Here is a 19,315-nt window from a genome sequence, read left to right as displayed (position 1 = left end):
ACAGAAGACCTCAACTTGGAAGAGGGGCTAAATTTGCCCAAGTCAAGGCTAAGCTTTTACTTTCCTAGGGTCAGAAATCTGTACTTTTATTTATTTAAAAAGATTTATTTGTTTTTTTTTTAAGATTTTATTTATTCATGAGAATACACACACACACACACACAGAGAGAGAGAGAGAGAGAGAGAGAGAGAGAGAGAGAGGCAGAGACACAGGTAGAGGGAGAAGCAAGCTCCATGCAGGGAGCCTGATGTGGGACTCGATCCCAGGTCCCCAGGATCACACCCTGGGCCGAAGGCGGCACTAAACCCCTGAGCCACCTGGGCTGCCCTATTTATTTGTTTTTAAAATTTTATTTATTTATTCATGAAAGACAGAGAGAGGCAGAGACATAGGCAGAGGGAGAAGCAGGCTCCATGCAGGGAGCCCCACGTGGGACTCGATCCCGGGACCCCGGGGTCACGCCCTGGGCTGAAGGCGGAGGCTCAACTGCTAAGCCACCCAGGGATCCTAGATTTATTTATTTTAGAGAGAGAGAATAAACAGAGGGGCAGTGGGAGAGGGAGAAGGAAAGAGTCTCCAGCTGACTCCCCACTGAGTATGGAGCCCAACCTGAGGCTTGATCCCATAACCCGAAAGTCATGACCTGAACTGAAGTCAAGAGTCAGACACTTAACCAACTGAGCCACCCAGGTGCCCCAAAAATGTGTGCTTTTAAACTCATTGGGTTTTTCTTCTCTTACTTTTTAGTCGAATTTCCTTTAGAAATTCTAGCTTGCCTCAGGGAATAGGAGGAAAAGGAGAAAAGAAAAGGAGCTGTTATCCATGTTTGGGCTGAATATAAAGATGAGCACTAGCCCTCAGGAGAGAGGCCAAGCTCCTGGCTACTGTGTAGCAAGGTCAGGAGGCCACAGCTGAGAAAGATCATCACAACTGTTGCTGAAGGCGCTGGATTTTACAACAAACATTTCTCTTCTGTTTCAAGTGTTTTGTATTCTGTTCTTAGGGAGACCAGGGTAAAGCCATCACTGTAGATGTGGTTACTGCCAAGTAGTTCTGTTGAATAGGAATCCAGGTTGAATTGTGCCTCCCCACCAAATCTAATACCTTACAATGTGACCTTATTTTGGAAATAGGGTGGTTCAGGTGTAATTGGTTAAGATGAGGTCATGCCAGAGTAGGATGGGCTCCTAATTCAATGTGACTGATGTCCTTATAAAAAGGGGGAATTTGGACACAGACTCACACACCATGAGAACACCATGTGAAGATGAATGCAGAGATGGGAGTGATGCAGCAGAAGCCAAGGAATGCCAAAGATTGCCAGCAAGTCACCAGAACCAGGAGAGAGCATTTCTCTGGCATAGTCCTTAGAGCGAAAGTCAACCTTACTGATGCCTTGATTTAGGACTTCTAACCTCTAGGGCTGTGAGACAGTAAATTTCTGTTGGTTAAGCCACCTAGCTTAACAGACAAACCTCAAGTCCCCTCACGTCTTTTGTGTTTAGAGATCAAAGGGACTGGTACTAACCAACCTAGAAGTTGCCATATAGAATCCAGTAACTTCTTTCCTGCTAGTTTAACCTTGACAGTGGTTTCAAAAGCCTCTAAAATTGTCGCTTTCACAACGATGGTAAAGAAAATAAAACCAAGTGGATGTAGAAGAAAAATCTTCTAAACTTTCCTTCTCACTTCAGTTACTCTGCCTTTCAAAAACTAGTTAATCATGGGGCTAGTTTTCAGTAGAAAGTGAAGAGATGGAGAGCAAGTAGAATCAGAATAATTAAAAAAGAAAACCAATACCTTGCAAAGAACCAAGAGAGTACCCTTCTCCCCTGTATGTTTCCTTTCTATGTATTTTTCTAGGTAAAAATAGTACATTGCATCACATTTAATTTTAGTAGCAGAGTTGACTGGCAAACACAAGGCCCTTATTATTTACATGTGAGCCTGAATACAGATTCAAGGGCCTTCTGCAAGTCAGAATCTCATGATTCCAAATTATTCCAGACCTCCTCCTCTGCCCTCTGTATAGAATGAAGAGATGGACACCAACAGTCGAAAGAAAAGGGGTCACTTACCTCCATGCTTGTGCTGAATGCTCTGGTAACTTTTGCTTTGATGGTTAGAACTTGTCCAACTCTAGTTAAAGAAAGAGGAGGGGACCTTAGTAATCCTAGCACATCTCACTTCAGACTTAAAGATTCACTTCAATGCATGTACTATAGGGCAATCCTCCCGTATCATGCTGATAATGTTCATGCATGAAACCTCAGGTTAATGATAACAGAAAAAAGACAGCTGTAAAAACAGATGCCAATCACTGTAAACCACATGCATGTTAGCTGACTACTTCTATTCAAACAGAAAATGGCCTTTGCAAAGACGGTGTGCAAAATGCCTTCCAAAATCTGCAAGATACTTTGATTATATCACAGCTGTTTCCTTAAGAGAAGTTAAAACAAACACACAGGCAAACCTATACAACTGACATTTATTTTTAAATGTTTGTTAACAAATAAATGGATAAACATACAAGCAACCAAGCAAGCAAACTGATCGACTTCACCAGATTTAAATGGACTCTAGGTACTGCTGGATGATCCATTCACTCTCCATGATTACAGGAATTCTGGTCATACAGTTTGAAGTTGTTCCAAACCTTTTGTTCAGGCCCCATAGTTACTTCCCATCCCTTTACCTTAGCAGACGGTAAGGGTTTACCCAAGGTAAGCCTCTTCAATTTTTCTCCCTTACTTTCAAAGTTGAACTACACTCCCACTTTTCTTCTTACTCTTCTGTTTCAGAGGAAGGAAGATAGATCTCTTCCAGAACTTTCTGTACCCGTGCCCTTGTTACCTTTCCTCTTCTACCATGGCCTGCTTAGCTCTTTCCTCTTTTGTATCCTCAATCTCTGCCCCTTCCCTGACTTCTGATCAGTCTATGAAAATGTTTGAGGCTTCTCCTTTCTAAAAATCTTTCTCTCAAGCCTATTCTACTTCAAAAATGTTCTCTTCTTATCCATAAGGAAATTTCCTACAATAATCCTTTCTTTTTCTAAATCATACATTTAGGAAATGTTTACTGAGTTCCAGCTAGTCCTGGCAGTAAGCTAAGACCTCAGGATACAGTGATGAATAAAGTAAGACTGCTGACTGCAAGGAGAACAATCTTCACTTGGGACACCAGTATGCAGACAGATGAAGAGAATGCTATGACGTTTTTCAAAAAAGAAAGGACCAAGTATCATAAAGGCACTCATAAAAAGAAGCTAATTCAGAAAGTAGGTAGTCACAGAAGAGGTGACATTTGAGATGGGTCTTCAAAGATGAGGATTTTGCTAGGCACCAAAGTTTTAGAGCTTTGTTTCCCATTCACTTCTCAGCCACTCGAATCTAGCTATTGCCTCCACATCTCACCTCTCTGATACCTTCACCGTCACTTCCTAACAGCTAAACCCAAAGTCTCACCTTATTTAATGTCTTTCTTCAGGAGGCTTTCTCTTCCCTTGGTTTCCAAAATAGTGTTCTCTCTTTTATCTCAGTTTCCTTCACAGATTTCTTTTCCTTAATCCATCCCTTCAGTGTAGACATCTCCTAAATTTCTGTCCTTTGTCCTATTCTCTTCTCACCCTCTTCCCAGAAGACTTTGTTCTTGTTCATGATCCTGTCATCTTTATAGAAACGATTCTCAAATCTACATCTTTAGCCTAGACGTCATTCTTGAAACTCAGAGCCATATTTCTAAATTTCTCTCAACAAAGTCAACCAATAGTTACGGGAGCTCTACTAGGCTGTGTTAGCCATCTCCTCCATATTATATCTCCATATTAACCAATTTATCTTAATCTCCACATTCAGCACATGCAAACCCAAATCTATTTTCTTTTTTTCCCTGTATTTCTCCCTTGTAAGCTTCCTACCTCTGTTTGGTAAATTTTCTAGGAGAGACTCACAGTAATAGTGTTAGAGTCCCTCCTCAAAGCTACTTGTACTCATTAGCTACTAAAATCTTATGCCTCTCTGTCAGGCTTGAGAGGGGAAAGCACAGGCCTCTTCTGTCTCTTTTGTGAACCCTGGCCTGCCTTTAAAAGTAGGGGAATTTAAGGGACCCTGGGTGGCTCAGTTGGTTGAGTGTCTGACCCTTGGTTTCAGCGCAGGTCATGATTTCAGAGTTGTGGGTCAAGCCCCGTGTTGAGCTCTGTGTTGAGCACCACACACAGCAGGGAGTCTGCTTGCGATTCTCTCTCTTTTTCTCTCTTCCCCTCCCCACATGTGCACACTCTCTCTCAAATAAATATTTTCAAAAAAACCCAAAAATAAATAAAAGTAAGGGAATCCCATTGAACCTGGTTGTCTACCAAACCAAACTCCCAACACTGAATGTCAAATGAATGGAATGACTACAATCTCAAGTAAATAAAAGTAATTTCATAGCACAGCATTCAAGGTCTTCTGTTCTGTGGCCCCAGTCTGCTGCTGGGGAATCACCTCTGTGCAGACAGACCAGGCTCCTTCTGAGGACTCTCTGCTCTTCCACCCTCATGCTTATATTCTTACAAGTGCCTCATCAAGAGGAGTCCTTTTCCCTCTCACCAGGTGAAAATCTATATACTTCATTTGAGGTATACATTAAATGCTACCCATCTGTGGTAAAACTCTCATTGATGCTCCATAATGTGCACCTTCTAAATTACCCCACAGAATGGAGTTTATACTTCATCCTAAACTTATATCCTATCATGCTTTCTATTCTGATGATTATGTATTTGTCTGATTCTCACCAGACTCAGACCACTAGACTCCAATATTGTGCCATAATCATTCATATATCCTACTGAATACAGAGCAGTTTTTATAAAGGCAATAAATATTTGAGAATTTAAAAAATATCTAATCGGTTTATAACCAAATTACATGGTTTTCTACATGTAGCTTTCAGATTTCTCTTTCATGGTTCAAGTTCCATGTAAAAAATATTAGAAGGTTCCTTTCCATGATATTAGTGGCCACAAATCCTTTCCAATAACACAGACACAAAATGGGGCAAAATGGAGCAAAATGGCAACCGACATTTCACTGATGAGTTTACTAGTTAAGTCTCATTTATAGAATTTAAGTTTGGAAGCTACACAATAGATCTTTTATTACACTACACTGTTGACATTTCTAAATTTAATGATGGTGCTTTTATCTAGTTCTACATAAGTCTGGATTTCTAGTAATTTGTAATTTTACTGAGATACAAACATAAATATGTCATTTTTTTCTGTTTCAGGGAAAATCGCATAGCCACTATGTGAACTTGGTCAACGGACCTTTTATCTGCAGCTACAAGACCACAGAATGTCCACAGCATTTTCAATGACACTCCAGCTGCCTATGAGAACACCCATTGGGAAATGATCAGTAAAAGTTGCTGATCACAAAAACAGAAGCAGTGGATCAGGGAAAGTACTGGATTAAGCATAAGAAGGTCCACGCTCAAAGCACTCTCTGTCCCCTGGTTTGCGCAGGGTATGAAGCCTCAGTTTCTCATTGGTACAAATAAAGGCTGGGCTGAGCTATAAAGGTCTCTCCATGTCTATGATTCTAATTCCTGCCAAAAATTTCTCTGTGTCAGTTTTGAAGAAGTAATTTCTTCATGTATGTAGTTTTATTTAACTTAATTTTGTTTGCATCTAAATAAATAAATGTCAAATAGATAAATGTTCACAGTAAGGCTGGAGAAACAGACTGAGCATCTCACTGGACAAGAATACTCAGGGCTTGAAAACCGTGCCAACTACCTCCATGGTCCTTGAGAACCATCCAAGACCAGAAACAGATGACCTTCATTCTTCCTTTTCCTTGTAAGTTATGTTCATCTCTTCAAGGATCAAAATATTCAGAGAAAAACAAAAACAAAAAACAGATACACAAACATAAAATCAAAGAAATTAAGTAAAACCATGTAATCCTAATTTATTACAGGTATTAGTATAAACTCTTTAAAAAACAAATAATTCTTTCCCCTGAAAAGAACCTAGAAATAGCGATAAACCCTGTAGAAATGAGCACATTTCTCTCCATATTGTGATCTCTACTTACTATTTCTTTTGAACAACTTTATGACTCTAAGATTTTGTACAGAAACATAAAAGATGAGCCCACCTTATCATACCAGAATGCAAAGGAATTATTAAAGACTTCTAACTTTGTGGTTCTGTCCAAAGAACTTAGGAACCAAACTGAAGAAGCTCCCACTGTTTAAAGATGAGGCAGTTGGAGCATCTGTAAGAATAACCACATCCAGATTGAAATGTATCAAATATGTTAAAGTCCACAGGCTTATAATGACACTAAATAAAGGAAAAGAATTAAGCCGTCTTTCCTGGACAAACTTTACCTAAGGGTAACCAAGTAATTAATGAAATAAAGAGTCTCTCTGAAATACAAATATTTCAGAAAATAAATGAAGAAGAAATGATAGAACTGGCATATCACCATTTGACCAATATCTAATGAAATAATGCTCTAGATAATGAACATCAGATATTATGTATTCTTTTTATAAAAAAAAAGATTTTATCTATTTATTTGAGAGAGTGAGTGAGACGGAGAGAGAGAGAGAGTGCATGAGCAGAGGTAAGGGAGCTGAGGCAGCAGGAGATGGGTGGAGGGGGAGGGAGAAGCAGACTACCTACTGAGCAGGGAGTCTGCTCCGGGTGTGGGACTCAATCCCAGGGCCCTGAGGTCATTACCTGAGCTGAAGGCAGACACTTAACTGACTGAGCCACCCAGGAGCTCCCATTATGTGCTCTTGACAAGAACTAGCTTTAACAAAATATCAAATTTTCATCAGATCAATTTTTAGATGTAATTATCATTTTACAAGAAATACAAAGAATGGGTAAACATGTTAAACAGGGATACAATGAGCAAATACAAAATGTGGTAAACTCTATAGGACAAATGAGCAGGTTTCTTTAAAAAACAAATGAACAGAAAAGAAGAGAAAATTATATGTTAAAAGACATACCAACCATGTTGAATCCTGATTCAAGAAACTAATTGTTTATTAAAAAAATTTTTTTGAGACCACTGAGAATAATTATTTCTGTTAATGGTATTGTGATTATATTATTATGTTTTCTAGAAGAACTCTAATCATATAGAAATATATAATGAAATTTTCACAGATGATGCCTGAGATTTCCTTGAAAAAATCCAGGTGTGTGGTGGAGCATGGAGAGGTCCATGAGTTGATTACTGTGGTAGTTAGGTGATGGTCCTTGGGGATATACTGTACTAATCTACTTTTGTGTATGTTTGAAATACTTGTTTATCTTGAAATTTTCTGCAATAAGAGATGGTAAAGCACATACACACTCCCATATATAAAATGTTTTTCATAATTTAACATCTGTACTCAGATGAATTAATGTTTACCCAACAACCTAATGATGAAATTCCCCACATAGACCTACTTATTATCATTAATTATTCTTCTAGTAGAGGAAGAAGCCATTAAGAGGCAGCTTTTAGAAATCCTGCTCTGCTTTGTACCAGAAGGCATCTCTTCTGAGCTATTTCTTAACAAAACCAGGACTGTGAATTTACACTTAAAAGTCTTTAGCAAAGGAAGTCCTGCAATTACTATTTTACTGATTTAATTAGGTCAAGTGTTATTTTATTAACAAATTGGACCACTGACTCCAAATAAATAAGCATAGATGCCACAAATAAATGTTGTAAACGAGCCAATAAGTCCAGGAGAAAGGTGTGAGAGAGCAATGCTACTTACTTAGCAGTCTCCTCGAATCGTATGTCATCCACTGAGGCTGTAACACAGGAAACCCCAGCATGTTTTTCGGCTTCAAAAACAGGGGAAAAGTACTTCATTAATAGTTATGTTTAAATATTTCAGCATAAGGGAAAATAAATAAAAATTAAAGGACTTATTCTAGTAAATTGTCCTCTGGTTCAGTAAAGTACCACTATGCCCGCACTTTTGGATGATCTGGACCAATAACAGTTCTTTCACTCTGTAAGTTGTGCTTCTACTGCATGGAAATTACTGTACTTTCATCTAAGTTTTAACTTAAACTGTCTTTGATTTGAAATTCAATACCAATATCTAGTATACCTAGCTATTTAAATAGCAATTTTAGTAAGTTGGTGTCAACTTTAAATATTTTGTCACATATTATCCTTCTTTTATTTTAAAAACAATGCATCAAAGTTGTATCCATTATCCCACATAACCAGAAGCTGCATATATTTAGACTACTTAACAAGTATAAGCGCTGAACACTACAGAGACCCTGAGATCACACCCACGTCAGAGAGCAATTTCTCTGGATATCAGAGAGAAACCTAGCACATACTAGGTATTTAGACAATATTTATTGTTCATTACTACCAAATTTATATATATGTTGGAGAGGAGAGTAATAGGGTAGAAGGAGACTAGGGAAGAACCCTAGCTATTTCCATATTCCATGCCTGCATTTAATTTGTTGAAATTTTTAAAATTTGATTGTTGATTTGTTTCATATAAAAATATAGAATTTATTCTTTAGGAAAAATGTTGACATGTGCTTCTGCCACAACCCGATTTTGACAGTCAGTTAAAACCCAAAAAGATTGCCCTCGCTTTTTAGGAATTTTTAACCCCATTTTAATTTTGGAGATATCTCTCCTACTGCTACATTATGAAGGAGATAGTGGATTACACTGAAGTTGTCTTTGTGTAACTTGCTTTAACTATAATAATAATTGATAGTACTGGGTTAAAAGAGGTGAGAAAATACCTCACACAACAGGTATTTAGAACACTCCTCCCTATAATCTAATTTGTAGAAAATTGGACATTCTGGTTTTACCAGCTGGAAATAACTAATTGTTCTTCCAAACATGCACATAATATAAACGGAGTTACCAGAAAACTAACCATAGCAGCACTTTGTGTGTGAGTGATGAGATGATTGGCTTCCCAGATATGAAGTTCAGTGAGAGGAAGGGAATGTAAAAGTATCAGACTCTAGAAATACTCAAGTTGGGCTCAACTGAATTCAGTGTATCAAACATTTGTTAAATTTCTACTGATTTCCAAACTCTGAGCTGAGTCAGTCCTCTCTCTTACTAAGTCTACTCAGTGGCAATCAGAGAGCCAGCCATAGTTAGTGTCCTTTTAGAGCTTAAGATTTCTAGACAAGTGCTAGATTCCTGCAAATATATGCTATAAAACATTGAGTAAGGAGTACCTAAAGACATTCATTCCATTTACCTGACATGAGGGAGGAGGATGTTGAGTTTATTAAACTATTCTTGTTAATAAAGTGTTACCAGGTATACCAACATAAGTGATCAATTTTGAATGATTTAAATGACAAGTGCAATAATCAAAAGACTAAATTTTTATGATTTATATCAAGTATCTATTTTATATATATTTATATACATAGCACTATACTATATTACATTAGGGATCATGAACATTATCATATTAATAGTTATCATTTACTAAGCACTTATTACTGACCAGGCACTGATCTAAGTATTTATGCATGTCAATTACATGAGGTTAGTACTATCATTGGTTTCATTTTGCAAAAGAGGAAATTTAGGCTTAGAAAGATTCAATTCATTGTTTTAAATAGTGATTTTGACTTCAGAAGCTAAATATGGGCTTCAGAGGCTTCAACAGTCATGGTTTATAACTATACACTTTTAAGAGTCATTAAAAAGAAAAATATGGGGAACCTACATAGGACCACAATTTTTACAAGTGATTCTATGTGATTGTCCTGTTTTGTTTATGTCAGCTATGAATTCAACAGGACCAATTTGCTCTGATTCTTGATTTTGATTGTCCTTCACACAGTATGCCAAGAATAGTGGAGAAACTCTAAAGCTATTACTGCCTTCCTGGAGAAACTGGGAGCAGGAGCAGACTAGGTAAGATGTTGTAATCCAGGTATGAGATGATGACTGGTTAAAATGATGGTCTCTTCATTCATTTATTTCTTTAATGTTGACTGAATACTTGTGCTACACTATCCTCTATGTAAGGTGCTGGAAATATAAAATAACTATGATCTCTGCTCTCACAGAGTCTAGTGGAGAAGCCAGAGATTAACAAAATGAATAAGTAATAACAAAATGAATTAAATGTTCTGAAGAAAACAGGAACCTTTTAGAAGTCGTAACTAAGAAACCAGACCTAGGTGGGATGTCAGGGAAGACTTCCATGTGGAGGGGATGCTTCCGCAGAGATCTGAAGGATGATTAAGACTAAAATAGATGTGTTGGGGAGGAGGAACAGAGAAACAGAGAGCACATGTGGCAGAAAGGACAACAGACTAGAAAGATCCTGATCAAAGTCTTTGAGGATAAAATGTAGCAAGTGGTGCTTGGGTGGCTCAGTGAGATTGAGCCCTGTGTCAGGCTTTGTGCTCAGCATGGAGTCTACTTAAATACTTTTCCTCTCCCTCTTCCCCTCCTCCTACTCACACATGCATGCTCTTTCAAATAAATAAAATCTTTGGAAAAAATGCAGAAAGCAAGAAGCAGAGCTGGTAAGATAAGGCTGAAGGGTTAGCTGAGAATGGACTAAGCACAGGGCCTTAAAATGCTTAGTTGACAGATTTATAATTATTATTAAAGATATTGTTCCACTGTCTTCTGGACACCAGTGTTTCTGATGAGGTCAGAAATAATTCTAATCATTGTTCTCCTATTATACCCATAGTGTTTTTCTCTGTCGGCTTTCAAGATGTTTTCATCATAGTTTGCCTGTGATATACTCAGATGTGGGGTTTTTGGTATTCTTGCTTGGTATCTTATGATCCTCTTTGATCTGTAAATGTACATCTTTCATCACATGAGAGAAAATTTCACTTACAATTTCTTTAAATAATTGTTTTATGCTTCATATTTTTTCTCATCTCTTTTGGGCCTCCAATTATAAGTGTATCATACCTTTTGATGTATTTTTCATAAATCTGTTTGTTCATTTTTGAAATTCATGTTTTCCTTTTTCTTCAGATTGGATCATTTCTATTGTCCACCTTTATGTTTACTCACTCTTAGTCGCCTCCAATCTGGTGTTAAGCCTATCCAGTGCACTTTTTTATTTCAGATACTACAATTTTCAGTTTAGGAATTTCCATTTAGTTCCTTGTTTTAGTTTCTATTTCTCTGATGGGACTTATTATCTTTTCTTTCTTTTTTTTTTTAAGATTTTATTTATTCATGATAGACACACAGAGAGAGAGGCAGAGACACAGGCAGAGGGAGAAGCAGGCTCTATGCAGGGAGCCCGACGTGGGACTCCATCCCGGGTCTCCAGGATCATGCCCTGGGCCAAAGACAGGTGCTTAAACCGCTGAGCCACCCAGGCTGCCCCACTTATTATCTTTTCATTCTTTATGATCATAGTTTTTATTACATTCTCAAGCATAGTTATAGTAGCTGCTGCAGAATCCCAGAAGCTTTATTCTAGCACTTGGGTCATCTAGGGATTGATCTCCATTATCTTTTCAGTTAATAATGCATTGTATTTTCCTGTTTCTTTGTATATCAACTAATTTTGAACTGTATTGTAGCCATTGTGAGTGATACTTTGTAGACATTGTGTATTCTTACGTGTTCCTGTGAAAAGTACTATTTTCTTTCTTTTTTTTTTTTCAGGTAAGTAGTTAACTCAAACTATAAAACTCTTGTCTCCCTAGGGGCTGGGACAGCCCTTTTCAGTTCTTTTGGCATTATCTAGGAAGGCTGGAGTTTCTCTTGTACATACATGATTCAAGGTTCACCAGAGATTTAAGCAGAAAACATAGATTTTAGGGCTCTGCCTCTCTGGTTCACTCCTTTCTTGAATTTTCCTCCTCACATTTCAGTAGCTGTGTTTTCCCCAAATCCTCTGGCTCTTCAGATCAGCAAATGTGTAGGTTTTCTATCAGAAATTTAGCTAGAAACAGACTGGGGTCTTTCTTCAGGTTTAAAATCATGAAAAAATAAACAAAATGAAACAGAGAAAGTTAACTAGTACCACCCTCTTCAGTGTTGACTTCCAAATGTTCTAAATTTGCTTTTGTTCACTTGTCAGCTGTCAGAGTAGCTTTTATTTAATGTTTTTTTTCCCAGAGTTCATAATTGTTATCTCTATGACATTTATTTATTTATTTATTTTTTCTGATAGGACATACTTACCGTGCTCGGTACTTATAGCTCTTGATAAGGAAGACATTGGGAGAAGATAAACAACATACAACATGATCAGATTACCACCTTTGGAAAAATGCTGTAGATACAGTGTAGAGAGGAGACCAGAATGAATGGAGAAGATCAGCTTAGAAACCACTGCTGAAGTTCACATGAAGGATGATGGTAGCTTGGCCTACGTGGTGGTAATGTAGGTATAGCACAGTGGCTGGGTTTGAGTGATGCCTTTTTTTTTTTTTTTTAAGATTTTATTCATTTATTCATGAGAGAAGAGGTGAGGGGAGGCGAAGGGAGAGGGAGAAGCAGGTTCCTTGAGGAGCAGGAAACTCTACGTGGGACTCTCAACTAGTTAAGCCACCCAGGCGCCCTGACTGATTCCTTTAAGGTAACATTGACAGGACTTGGTTCAATAAGTAGAGCGGAAAGCAAGGTAAAGAGAGGGATCAAGAATGGATGACTCTGAGATTTCTGACCTGCACAACTGGATGGCTTGCATGCCATTCCTGAAAGAGTGAATCCTGGGAAAGATTCAGAAATGAAATAGAGGGAAATGTGAGTTTGTGATATTTCAAAATAAGAAATGGATATGGAGGGTGGAGAATGCCTCAGATACAGCTTCAATCCTCTAGGCTTAATGAGCTAGAAAAACGGGGCTACTGCCAGGAATGAGATTTAATGCCAAAATGATAGTGAACATATTTGATCTTTTTTTTTTTTAATATTGAGAAGATATTCTGGAATCTAGCAGTGGCAGGGGTGCGGGGGGATGTCACAGCAGTACCTTGGGGGCTATGACTGTGATCATTATTTATCATAGTAATATGGCTGTAAAGAAGTGCTGGTCAATAAGGAACTGTTGGCTGGGAAAATGCCAGGAAAAGCAGTTTTTATATTATTCTTACTATATAAAGTAAAGCACCATGGTGCAGCATTTCTCTGCATGGATTCAGTTATACCTCGGCTAAACAAAATCCATTGCTTATATGGTGCTTCTCACCATGGAGTTTTTAACACAGGTATTTCCATGAGTCCAAATCGACTGTATCCTAAAGGTTTCTTTAATGTTATATTGTTATATAACTATTATTCCAAAGTAATTGGTTATCAATTGAATCTGTCTATGGTTTGAGTTTCCAAAGAAATTTTCATGACAATTACAGGAGGGCAACTGTTTATCCATTACAGTGCAGAGGCACTAAGTGAGGTAATAAAAGTCACTTCAATACTCACATAATATATTCAATTGCCTTGGCAATAGGCATCATTATTATTAGCAACCTCAATGACTTTTACACATGCTTCTCTTAAATATGAATTAATTTTATATTCACGCTTCCATTATTTGTTATTATAATCGACCTCAAATACTGATAACTGTTAAGACAGAAACCAAACAGACCTATCAACAAACAGATTGGCATAAACATAGGACTAAATTTTGTGGGCAGTTAACATACAGGAGATTAGAAACCCTATTGATGCTTAGTGAGAAAAGCAGGGCTTGGTAATTATCTGAGCTTTACTTTGGCCTTCTGTAAAGAGTCCTAAGACACACAATCTTAAGCTCCTTCCAGCTCTAGTATTTTATCCTACCATATTTTCCTTCAAAATGTACACTTGCTGAGTCTGTTAAGTGCCTTATGCAAAGCCTGACTTCATTTTTAAAAAGGGATTCCAAGTTCTGGACCCATCCATCAGGGACCTACCCATCCATAAAAGTGGGAGGTTTTTATTTAGAGCTTACTGAGCACTGGAGAACTAGCTTTGGTTTGCATGCTAATTAGCCAGGCAAGAAATAGAGAGGTAAACAGATCGATATACAAAATAATCACAGATTGTACTAAGTGATATGAAGGAAATAAAAAAAAAAGAGCATTGTGATAAAATTGCTGAAAGGGTACATATGTAAACAGGTGGAAAGACTTCTCTGAGGAAAGGATCTTCTGGCTGAGATAGGGCGAAAGGGGCCAAGAGAAGAGCATAATAGTAAAATGAGAAGCAGGTGCAAAGGTCTGAGAAGAGGCTTAAATAGGCGCACGGTAGCAACAACCTGAAGGTAGAAGTGAGCAAAGGACAGGCAGGGCTAGGCAGGGAGAGATAGGTGGGGGGCCATGGAATCAGGCTCACAGAAATCCCACGGTGCTGAGATGTAAAAACCAGAGATTAAAAAAATAGACTAGAGCCCCTGGTGTCTGGGGAATATTTTTCTTTGGCGGCTACAAAGTCATCACAGAAACTCCCCAGACCAAAAAGAAATAGGTCATTAAGGGTGTTATGGACAGTCCTTGCTCAAACCAAGACGGCTTAAGAATCTCAAGGCCACAAACTCTCCTGTTAAGTTTTCAATAAAAGACCAGCCTTCAAACCTTCAGTGGCAGCCTGTCGGGACACCCCTCACCCCTGAGAGCTTTCTCTGTACCCTCACCTAATACACGTCCATCGCTTTGCTCGCTCCCCTTTGTCCCTGACCTTCATCCTGGGACTCGGGGACAAGAACCACGCTCTCCTGCTTCGGAAGCAGGTGTGAGAGGGGAGTAATCTCTTATCAAACTAGACCTTACAGAGATTTGCAGAGATGTAGACGAATACCAGGCTTCTAAGTAGGTCTTTATTACTGTTGAAAATATACTTGTTTTCCCATAAAACTACATCATGGGCTTATTCCTGTTCTCCTAAAATGAATTAATTTTTAAAGATTTCGAACATGGGGAATATCAACAAAAATAACGCACATCAACAAAAGCTGTCGGGGTCCTCACTTAATGGGGTAAAATAGAACTAAGACTAAAATGTTTGAGAATCACTGGCCTAGGTCCGTCCCCAGGGCTCAGCACCACACGTCCCCTTGCCCTCCCTCGCCCTCCTCCGTGACCCCGGGTCCTGCAGTGGCGCGGCCTGGGCTCCAGGCGTCGGCTTCCCCCTGGGGAGGGTGGGCCCGCACCCTGAGCCTCGGGCCCCTCGGCCGTCCCCTCCCCCGCCCCCTCCATCCCCGCACCCTGAGCCTCGGGCCCCTCGGCCGTCCCCTCCCCCGCCCCCTCCATCCCCGCACCCTGAGCCTCGGGCCCCTCGGCCGTCCCCTCCCCCGCCCCCTCCATCCCCGCACCCTGAGCCTCGGGCCCGTCGGCCGTCCCCTCCCCCGCCCCCTCCATCCCCGCACCCTGAGCCTCGGGCCCGTCGCCCGTCCCCTCCCCGACCCCCTCCATCCCCTCCCCCCGCGCCTCGGTCCCGTCGCCCGTCCCCACCCCCACCCTGCGCCTCGGGCCCCCCGCCCGTTCCCGCAGAGCCCCCGCACACCGAGCGCCGCGTCCCCCCGCCCCCCGCGCCCTCGGCAGCCCCTACCCGCCAGGCAGGCGGCGGCGTCGACCCACTTGAGCAGTGCCCGGCGCTCAGCTCGCCGCGGGGGTTGGCGTGCGCGGGGCTGATGGCGCGGCTCATGCGCACCTCCCCCGGCGCCGCGCGCTCCATGGCCGGCCGCAGCCGGGGCCCCGGGTCAGGGGCGTCGGCGGGTGGCGCCGCGCTGAGCCCGCCCCGCTCCAGCCTCCACCCACCCCCGTCTCGAATCCCGCTCCCCGCAGGGCCGCCAGGTGCGCTGCCCGGGGCACTCGGGGGCCGCCAGGTGCACTGCGGGGGCACTCGGGGGCCGCCAGAGGCGCTGCGGGGGCCACTCGGGGGACCGGGCCGTCAGGGGCGCTGCGGGGGCCACTTGGGGGACCGGGCCGTTAGGGGCGCTGCGGGGCACTCGGGGGCCGCCAGGTGCACTGCGGGGGCACTCGGGGGGCCGCCAGGGGCGCTGCGGGGGCCACTCGGGGGACCGGGCCGTCAGGGGCGCTGCGGGGGCACGGGGGGGGGGCGGGGCCGCCAGGGGCGCTGCGGGGGCACGGGGGGGGCGGGGCCGCCAGGGGCGCTGCGGGGGCACTGGGGGGGGCGGGGCCGCCAGGGGCGCTGCGGGGGCACTCGGGGGGCCGTCAGGGGCGCTGCGGGGGCACGGGGGGGCGGGGCCGCCAGGGGCGCTGCGGGGGCATTGGGGGGCGGGGCCGCCAGGTGCGCTGCGGGGGCATTGGGGGGCGGGGCCGCCAGGTGCGCTGCGGGGCCCCTGGGGGTGCCGGCCGTACCGCGGGGAGGGCCGCGGGGAACCCTGACCCAGCTCAGCAGAAGGCGGCTCCGGACCCCGAGGCTGGCGAGGCTGCGAACGGCTGTGTTCCTACCTGGGCAGGAGGCAGCGGCCTTGGAGGATTCTGGAAGGGCCTCCCGGGGTCGTGGGGGACGCGGGGAGGCCCCCACCGCCTGAAGACGCCGGGCGGCCGCGGGGTCACAGGCTGAGTGGTCAGCTGCGGCCCAGGGGACTGTGGCCTGAGGGGACCGCCCCCCCCCCTCGCTGTGCGGCCGTGGAGTGGGCGCTCCTAGTTCCAAGTATACCTTGGGTTCTTGGGGTGTTATCATAGTCCCCCCCAAACCCTTTGTTATTGATCGTTTCCTTAGGAAGCGGCTCCCACTGCCAGACCCGCAAACGCGAAGCGCGGTGTTGCAGGCCCCTCGGAGGCGCTCAGCGGAGAAGGGCCATCTTTCGGTCTTATGGAGAGAATTTCAGGCTAGAAACTGTCATCTCACCATGAATGATCCAGCAAATCCCGAGGCACTCATCTTCAGGGGAGAAGAAATCTAGAACATTCGATGAGAATTTCCAGTCTCGCCTGTTAACAGGTCACAGCTGTTACACTCCTAGAGCTGACATCAGTGACTTCACCAAGCCGCTCTCACTGAGGACATGGTGACACCAGAAAACCTCCAGCATGTAGTACGTTCCTAGTTACTGTGTTGTTAGGGCCGCTGCACCTGGGAGAGCATTTGCAGGTGAAGGAACCAGGCCTGGAGAGATGAAACATGTCAGGCATGCAGCTGACATAATAGGAACAGCTAGGGAAGGAGGAGGATCTGGTTTGACCTCAGGGCCCCTGATTGTCCACCGTAGCCTACCACCAACCCTAATCGACTCCAACAGTGTGGTGATGCTTTCTCGTACCTATGCAGCCTGCCAAGCCCCAGCCTAGAAATACTAGAGTGGAGATCCTGGTGATTTTGCTTCTCTTTTAAAATATTTTAATAAAGAGAAGAACTGTGGCAACATGGCCTTAATAACTTTTAGGAGCCTCTGTGGGCAGGTTTCCATCCTATACAAGCATAAATAAAAATTGGATGCATTGTTAGGCAAGCACTGGTTTGGCTTTTATAAAGAGGATAAAAATGACTTTTTAAAACAAAGGAAAACTCATGCTTCCAAGATGGTCCTCATTTGCAGTTATTATAATGCATATGAAATATACTTATTTCAATCACAATGTTATTACTCATATCACCCCTCTTTGGAAAATGCCTCTACAGGTCCCAATACCATTTTGGGAGATTTGTTCAGCATATCAAACATCAGAACAATCAGATATTGTTCAGCATATATTCATTCCATCCACTGATAACTTTATGGGAGGCACTTGTTAATGTTGGGCTAGGCCACATGACTTGCTTTGGAATGAAACATGGGGAGGTAAGGGTGTAGTTCCAAGCCTATCCTTTGAAGCACCGCATGTTCCTACTCTCCTGACCTCTGCCATGGAAAGATTATATGCGTGAATAGCTTTCCCATCAGCATCTGGGTGCTCTACTGCACACACCTATCGCAGAGCCCCTGAGCCAACCTAGAGACCTGCAGCCTGAAGCTAAGCCGCCCAGCAGGCATGCAGGCTCATGCCTGAGACACAACGACTTATGGTTGCATGACCTGTGATTTGGGGAATGTATGTTACACAGCAATAAGTGATGGTTACATGTATGAATTTCATTTATTAGTATCTTAGAAAATTAATTAAGTTACCAGAAATAGGGTATGCATGATGTTGGTTTTCTTATTTTGGATAAAAAAATAGTGACAAAGTGGTAATATCATGTATATACTCATTAACTTGGTTCCTTGTAAACTGGAGGAATTTCAAAATATTTTAAGCATAGGTGTGAGAAGGTAGCTTTCCTTCTGGAAAAAGGACAGCTTGTAGTTGCATATGTATGTGTAGGGATGTTTGATCCAAAAGCAGACAAGTTCACAAACTCACCATTGTGTTTTTTTATGTGTATTATCTCCTATTTAGATGTCTTTTGATTATGGTTTCATATCTTTTGTTGGTTTCCCACTGATTTTCGTTTTCAGCCTCTGCCTGAAACTACTGTTCTTATGTTTTTTGTGAATGGTCTCTTTTTCTCCCACACAATGAAAATGTCATCTGCATGTGTGAACATTTGCTGTATCCTTTATCTGTCAAGGATTTTTGCTATTATGTTTAAAGAAAAGGCTTCCATTTTCCATTTCTGTTGAGAGACATCTTTTGAAGATGAGCAGAATGTGAAGCCAGCTTGATTTTTAAAGGTCATGCACAAGAGCAGGAAAGCAGATCGGGAGGCGTATGGAAAGTATGGTAATCACTAGAATAATGAGAACTTCTTTAGGATGTTGGAGTGGGAAGGGAACCAGATAGTCTAACCCCCTCATTCTGGAGATAAGGAAATGAAATGTTTGCCCTGGGTCACATTGCAAGGTAGTGGTTAGGCTTTTAGAAAACTGAGAACAAGGGGTCCAAAACATAACAAGAGAGGTGGAAAAAAAAGTACCTTCCCCAAAGCCTACCCTCCAACAAGAATTTGAAAGCAAACATTATATTTGGGAGCAAAGTGTAGAATGCACGGGTGGGGGAACCCAAGTGTGGCCCCCAGACCAGCAGCACAGGCATCTGGGAGCTTGGCAGAAATGCGGAATCTCAGGCCCCATCCCAGACCTGCGGAATAGGAATCTCCATTTTTTTAAGCTTCTCCGGTGAGTCATAAGCACATGAAAGTTTGTGAAGAACAACCTAAGTTACCCCTCCAAGGGTCTTTTCTCCAGCTTCCCCCCACACCCCTGTGCACGTCCCCATCCTTCACTGACTAGGGGCTGTCCTGGGGAGCACCAGCTCCCTAGTATCCCTGCTGACTACAGGGCAAGCGCTCTCCGGGTGACACTGTCAGCTTGGGCTGGGCACGGGCACAGTGAGGGCTGCGGGCATTCGGGCAAGGCACACAAAGCCAT

General features: G+C 42.6%; 2 protein-coding genes and 1 long non-coding RNA gene across 4 annotated transcripts in view; 2 read left to right on the top strand and 1 right to left on the bottom strand.

Moving 5' to 3' along the window:
• The window catches only part of ZCCHC9 (zinc finger CCHC-type containing 9), a 45,103-nt gene extending 39,535 nt beyond the window's left edge, over window positions 1-5,568 (top strand). For both annotated transcript variants that reach the window (XR_013362021.1, XR_013362018.1), the window contains one exon: window positions 5,276-5,568. The gene's annotated coding sequence lies outside the window, so the exon portion shown is untranslated. The remainder of the gene's footprint in view (window positions 1-5,275) is intronic.
• ACOT12 (acyl-CoA thioesterase 12) overlaps window positions 1-15,681 on the bottom strand; it is a 43,694-nt gene extending 28,013 nt beyond the window's left edge. The window contains 4 exon segments of the mRNA XM_077866405.1: window positions 2,080-2,140; window positions 7,784-7,853; window positions 15,547-15,585; window positions 15,588-15,681. Coding sequence (XP_077722531.1) covers window positions 2,080-2,140; window positions 7,784-7,853; window positions 15,547-15,585; window positions 15,588-15,672 — 255 coding nt within the window. The 5' untranslated portion in view covers window positions 15,673-15,681.
• On the top strand, window positions 15,545-18,481 carry LOC144294660 (uncharacterized). The gene is made up of 2 exons (XR_013362038.1): window positions 15,545-15,791; window positions 16,687-18,481. It is a non-coding gene; the product is annotated as an uncharacterized LOC144294660 (long non-coding RNA).
• The last annotated feature ends 834 nt before the right edge of the window (window positions 18,482-19,315 follow it).

Source organism: Canis aureus, chromosome 2, assembly GCF_053574225.1.
Source record: "Canis aureus isolate CA01 chromosome 2, VMU_Caureus_v.1.0, whole genome shotgun sequence".
Classification (NCBI taxonomy): Eukaryota; Metazoa; Chordata; class Mammalia; order Carnivora; family Canidae; genus Canis; species Canis aureus.
Note: the sequence above shows the minus strand (reverse complement) of the source record. Positions and strands in the feature narration are given on the sequence as shown.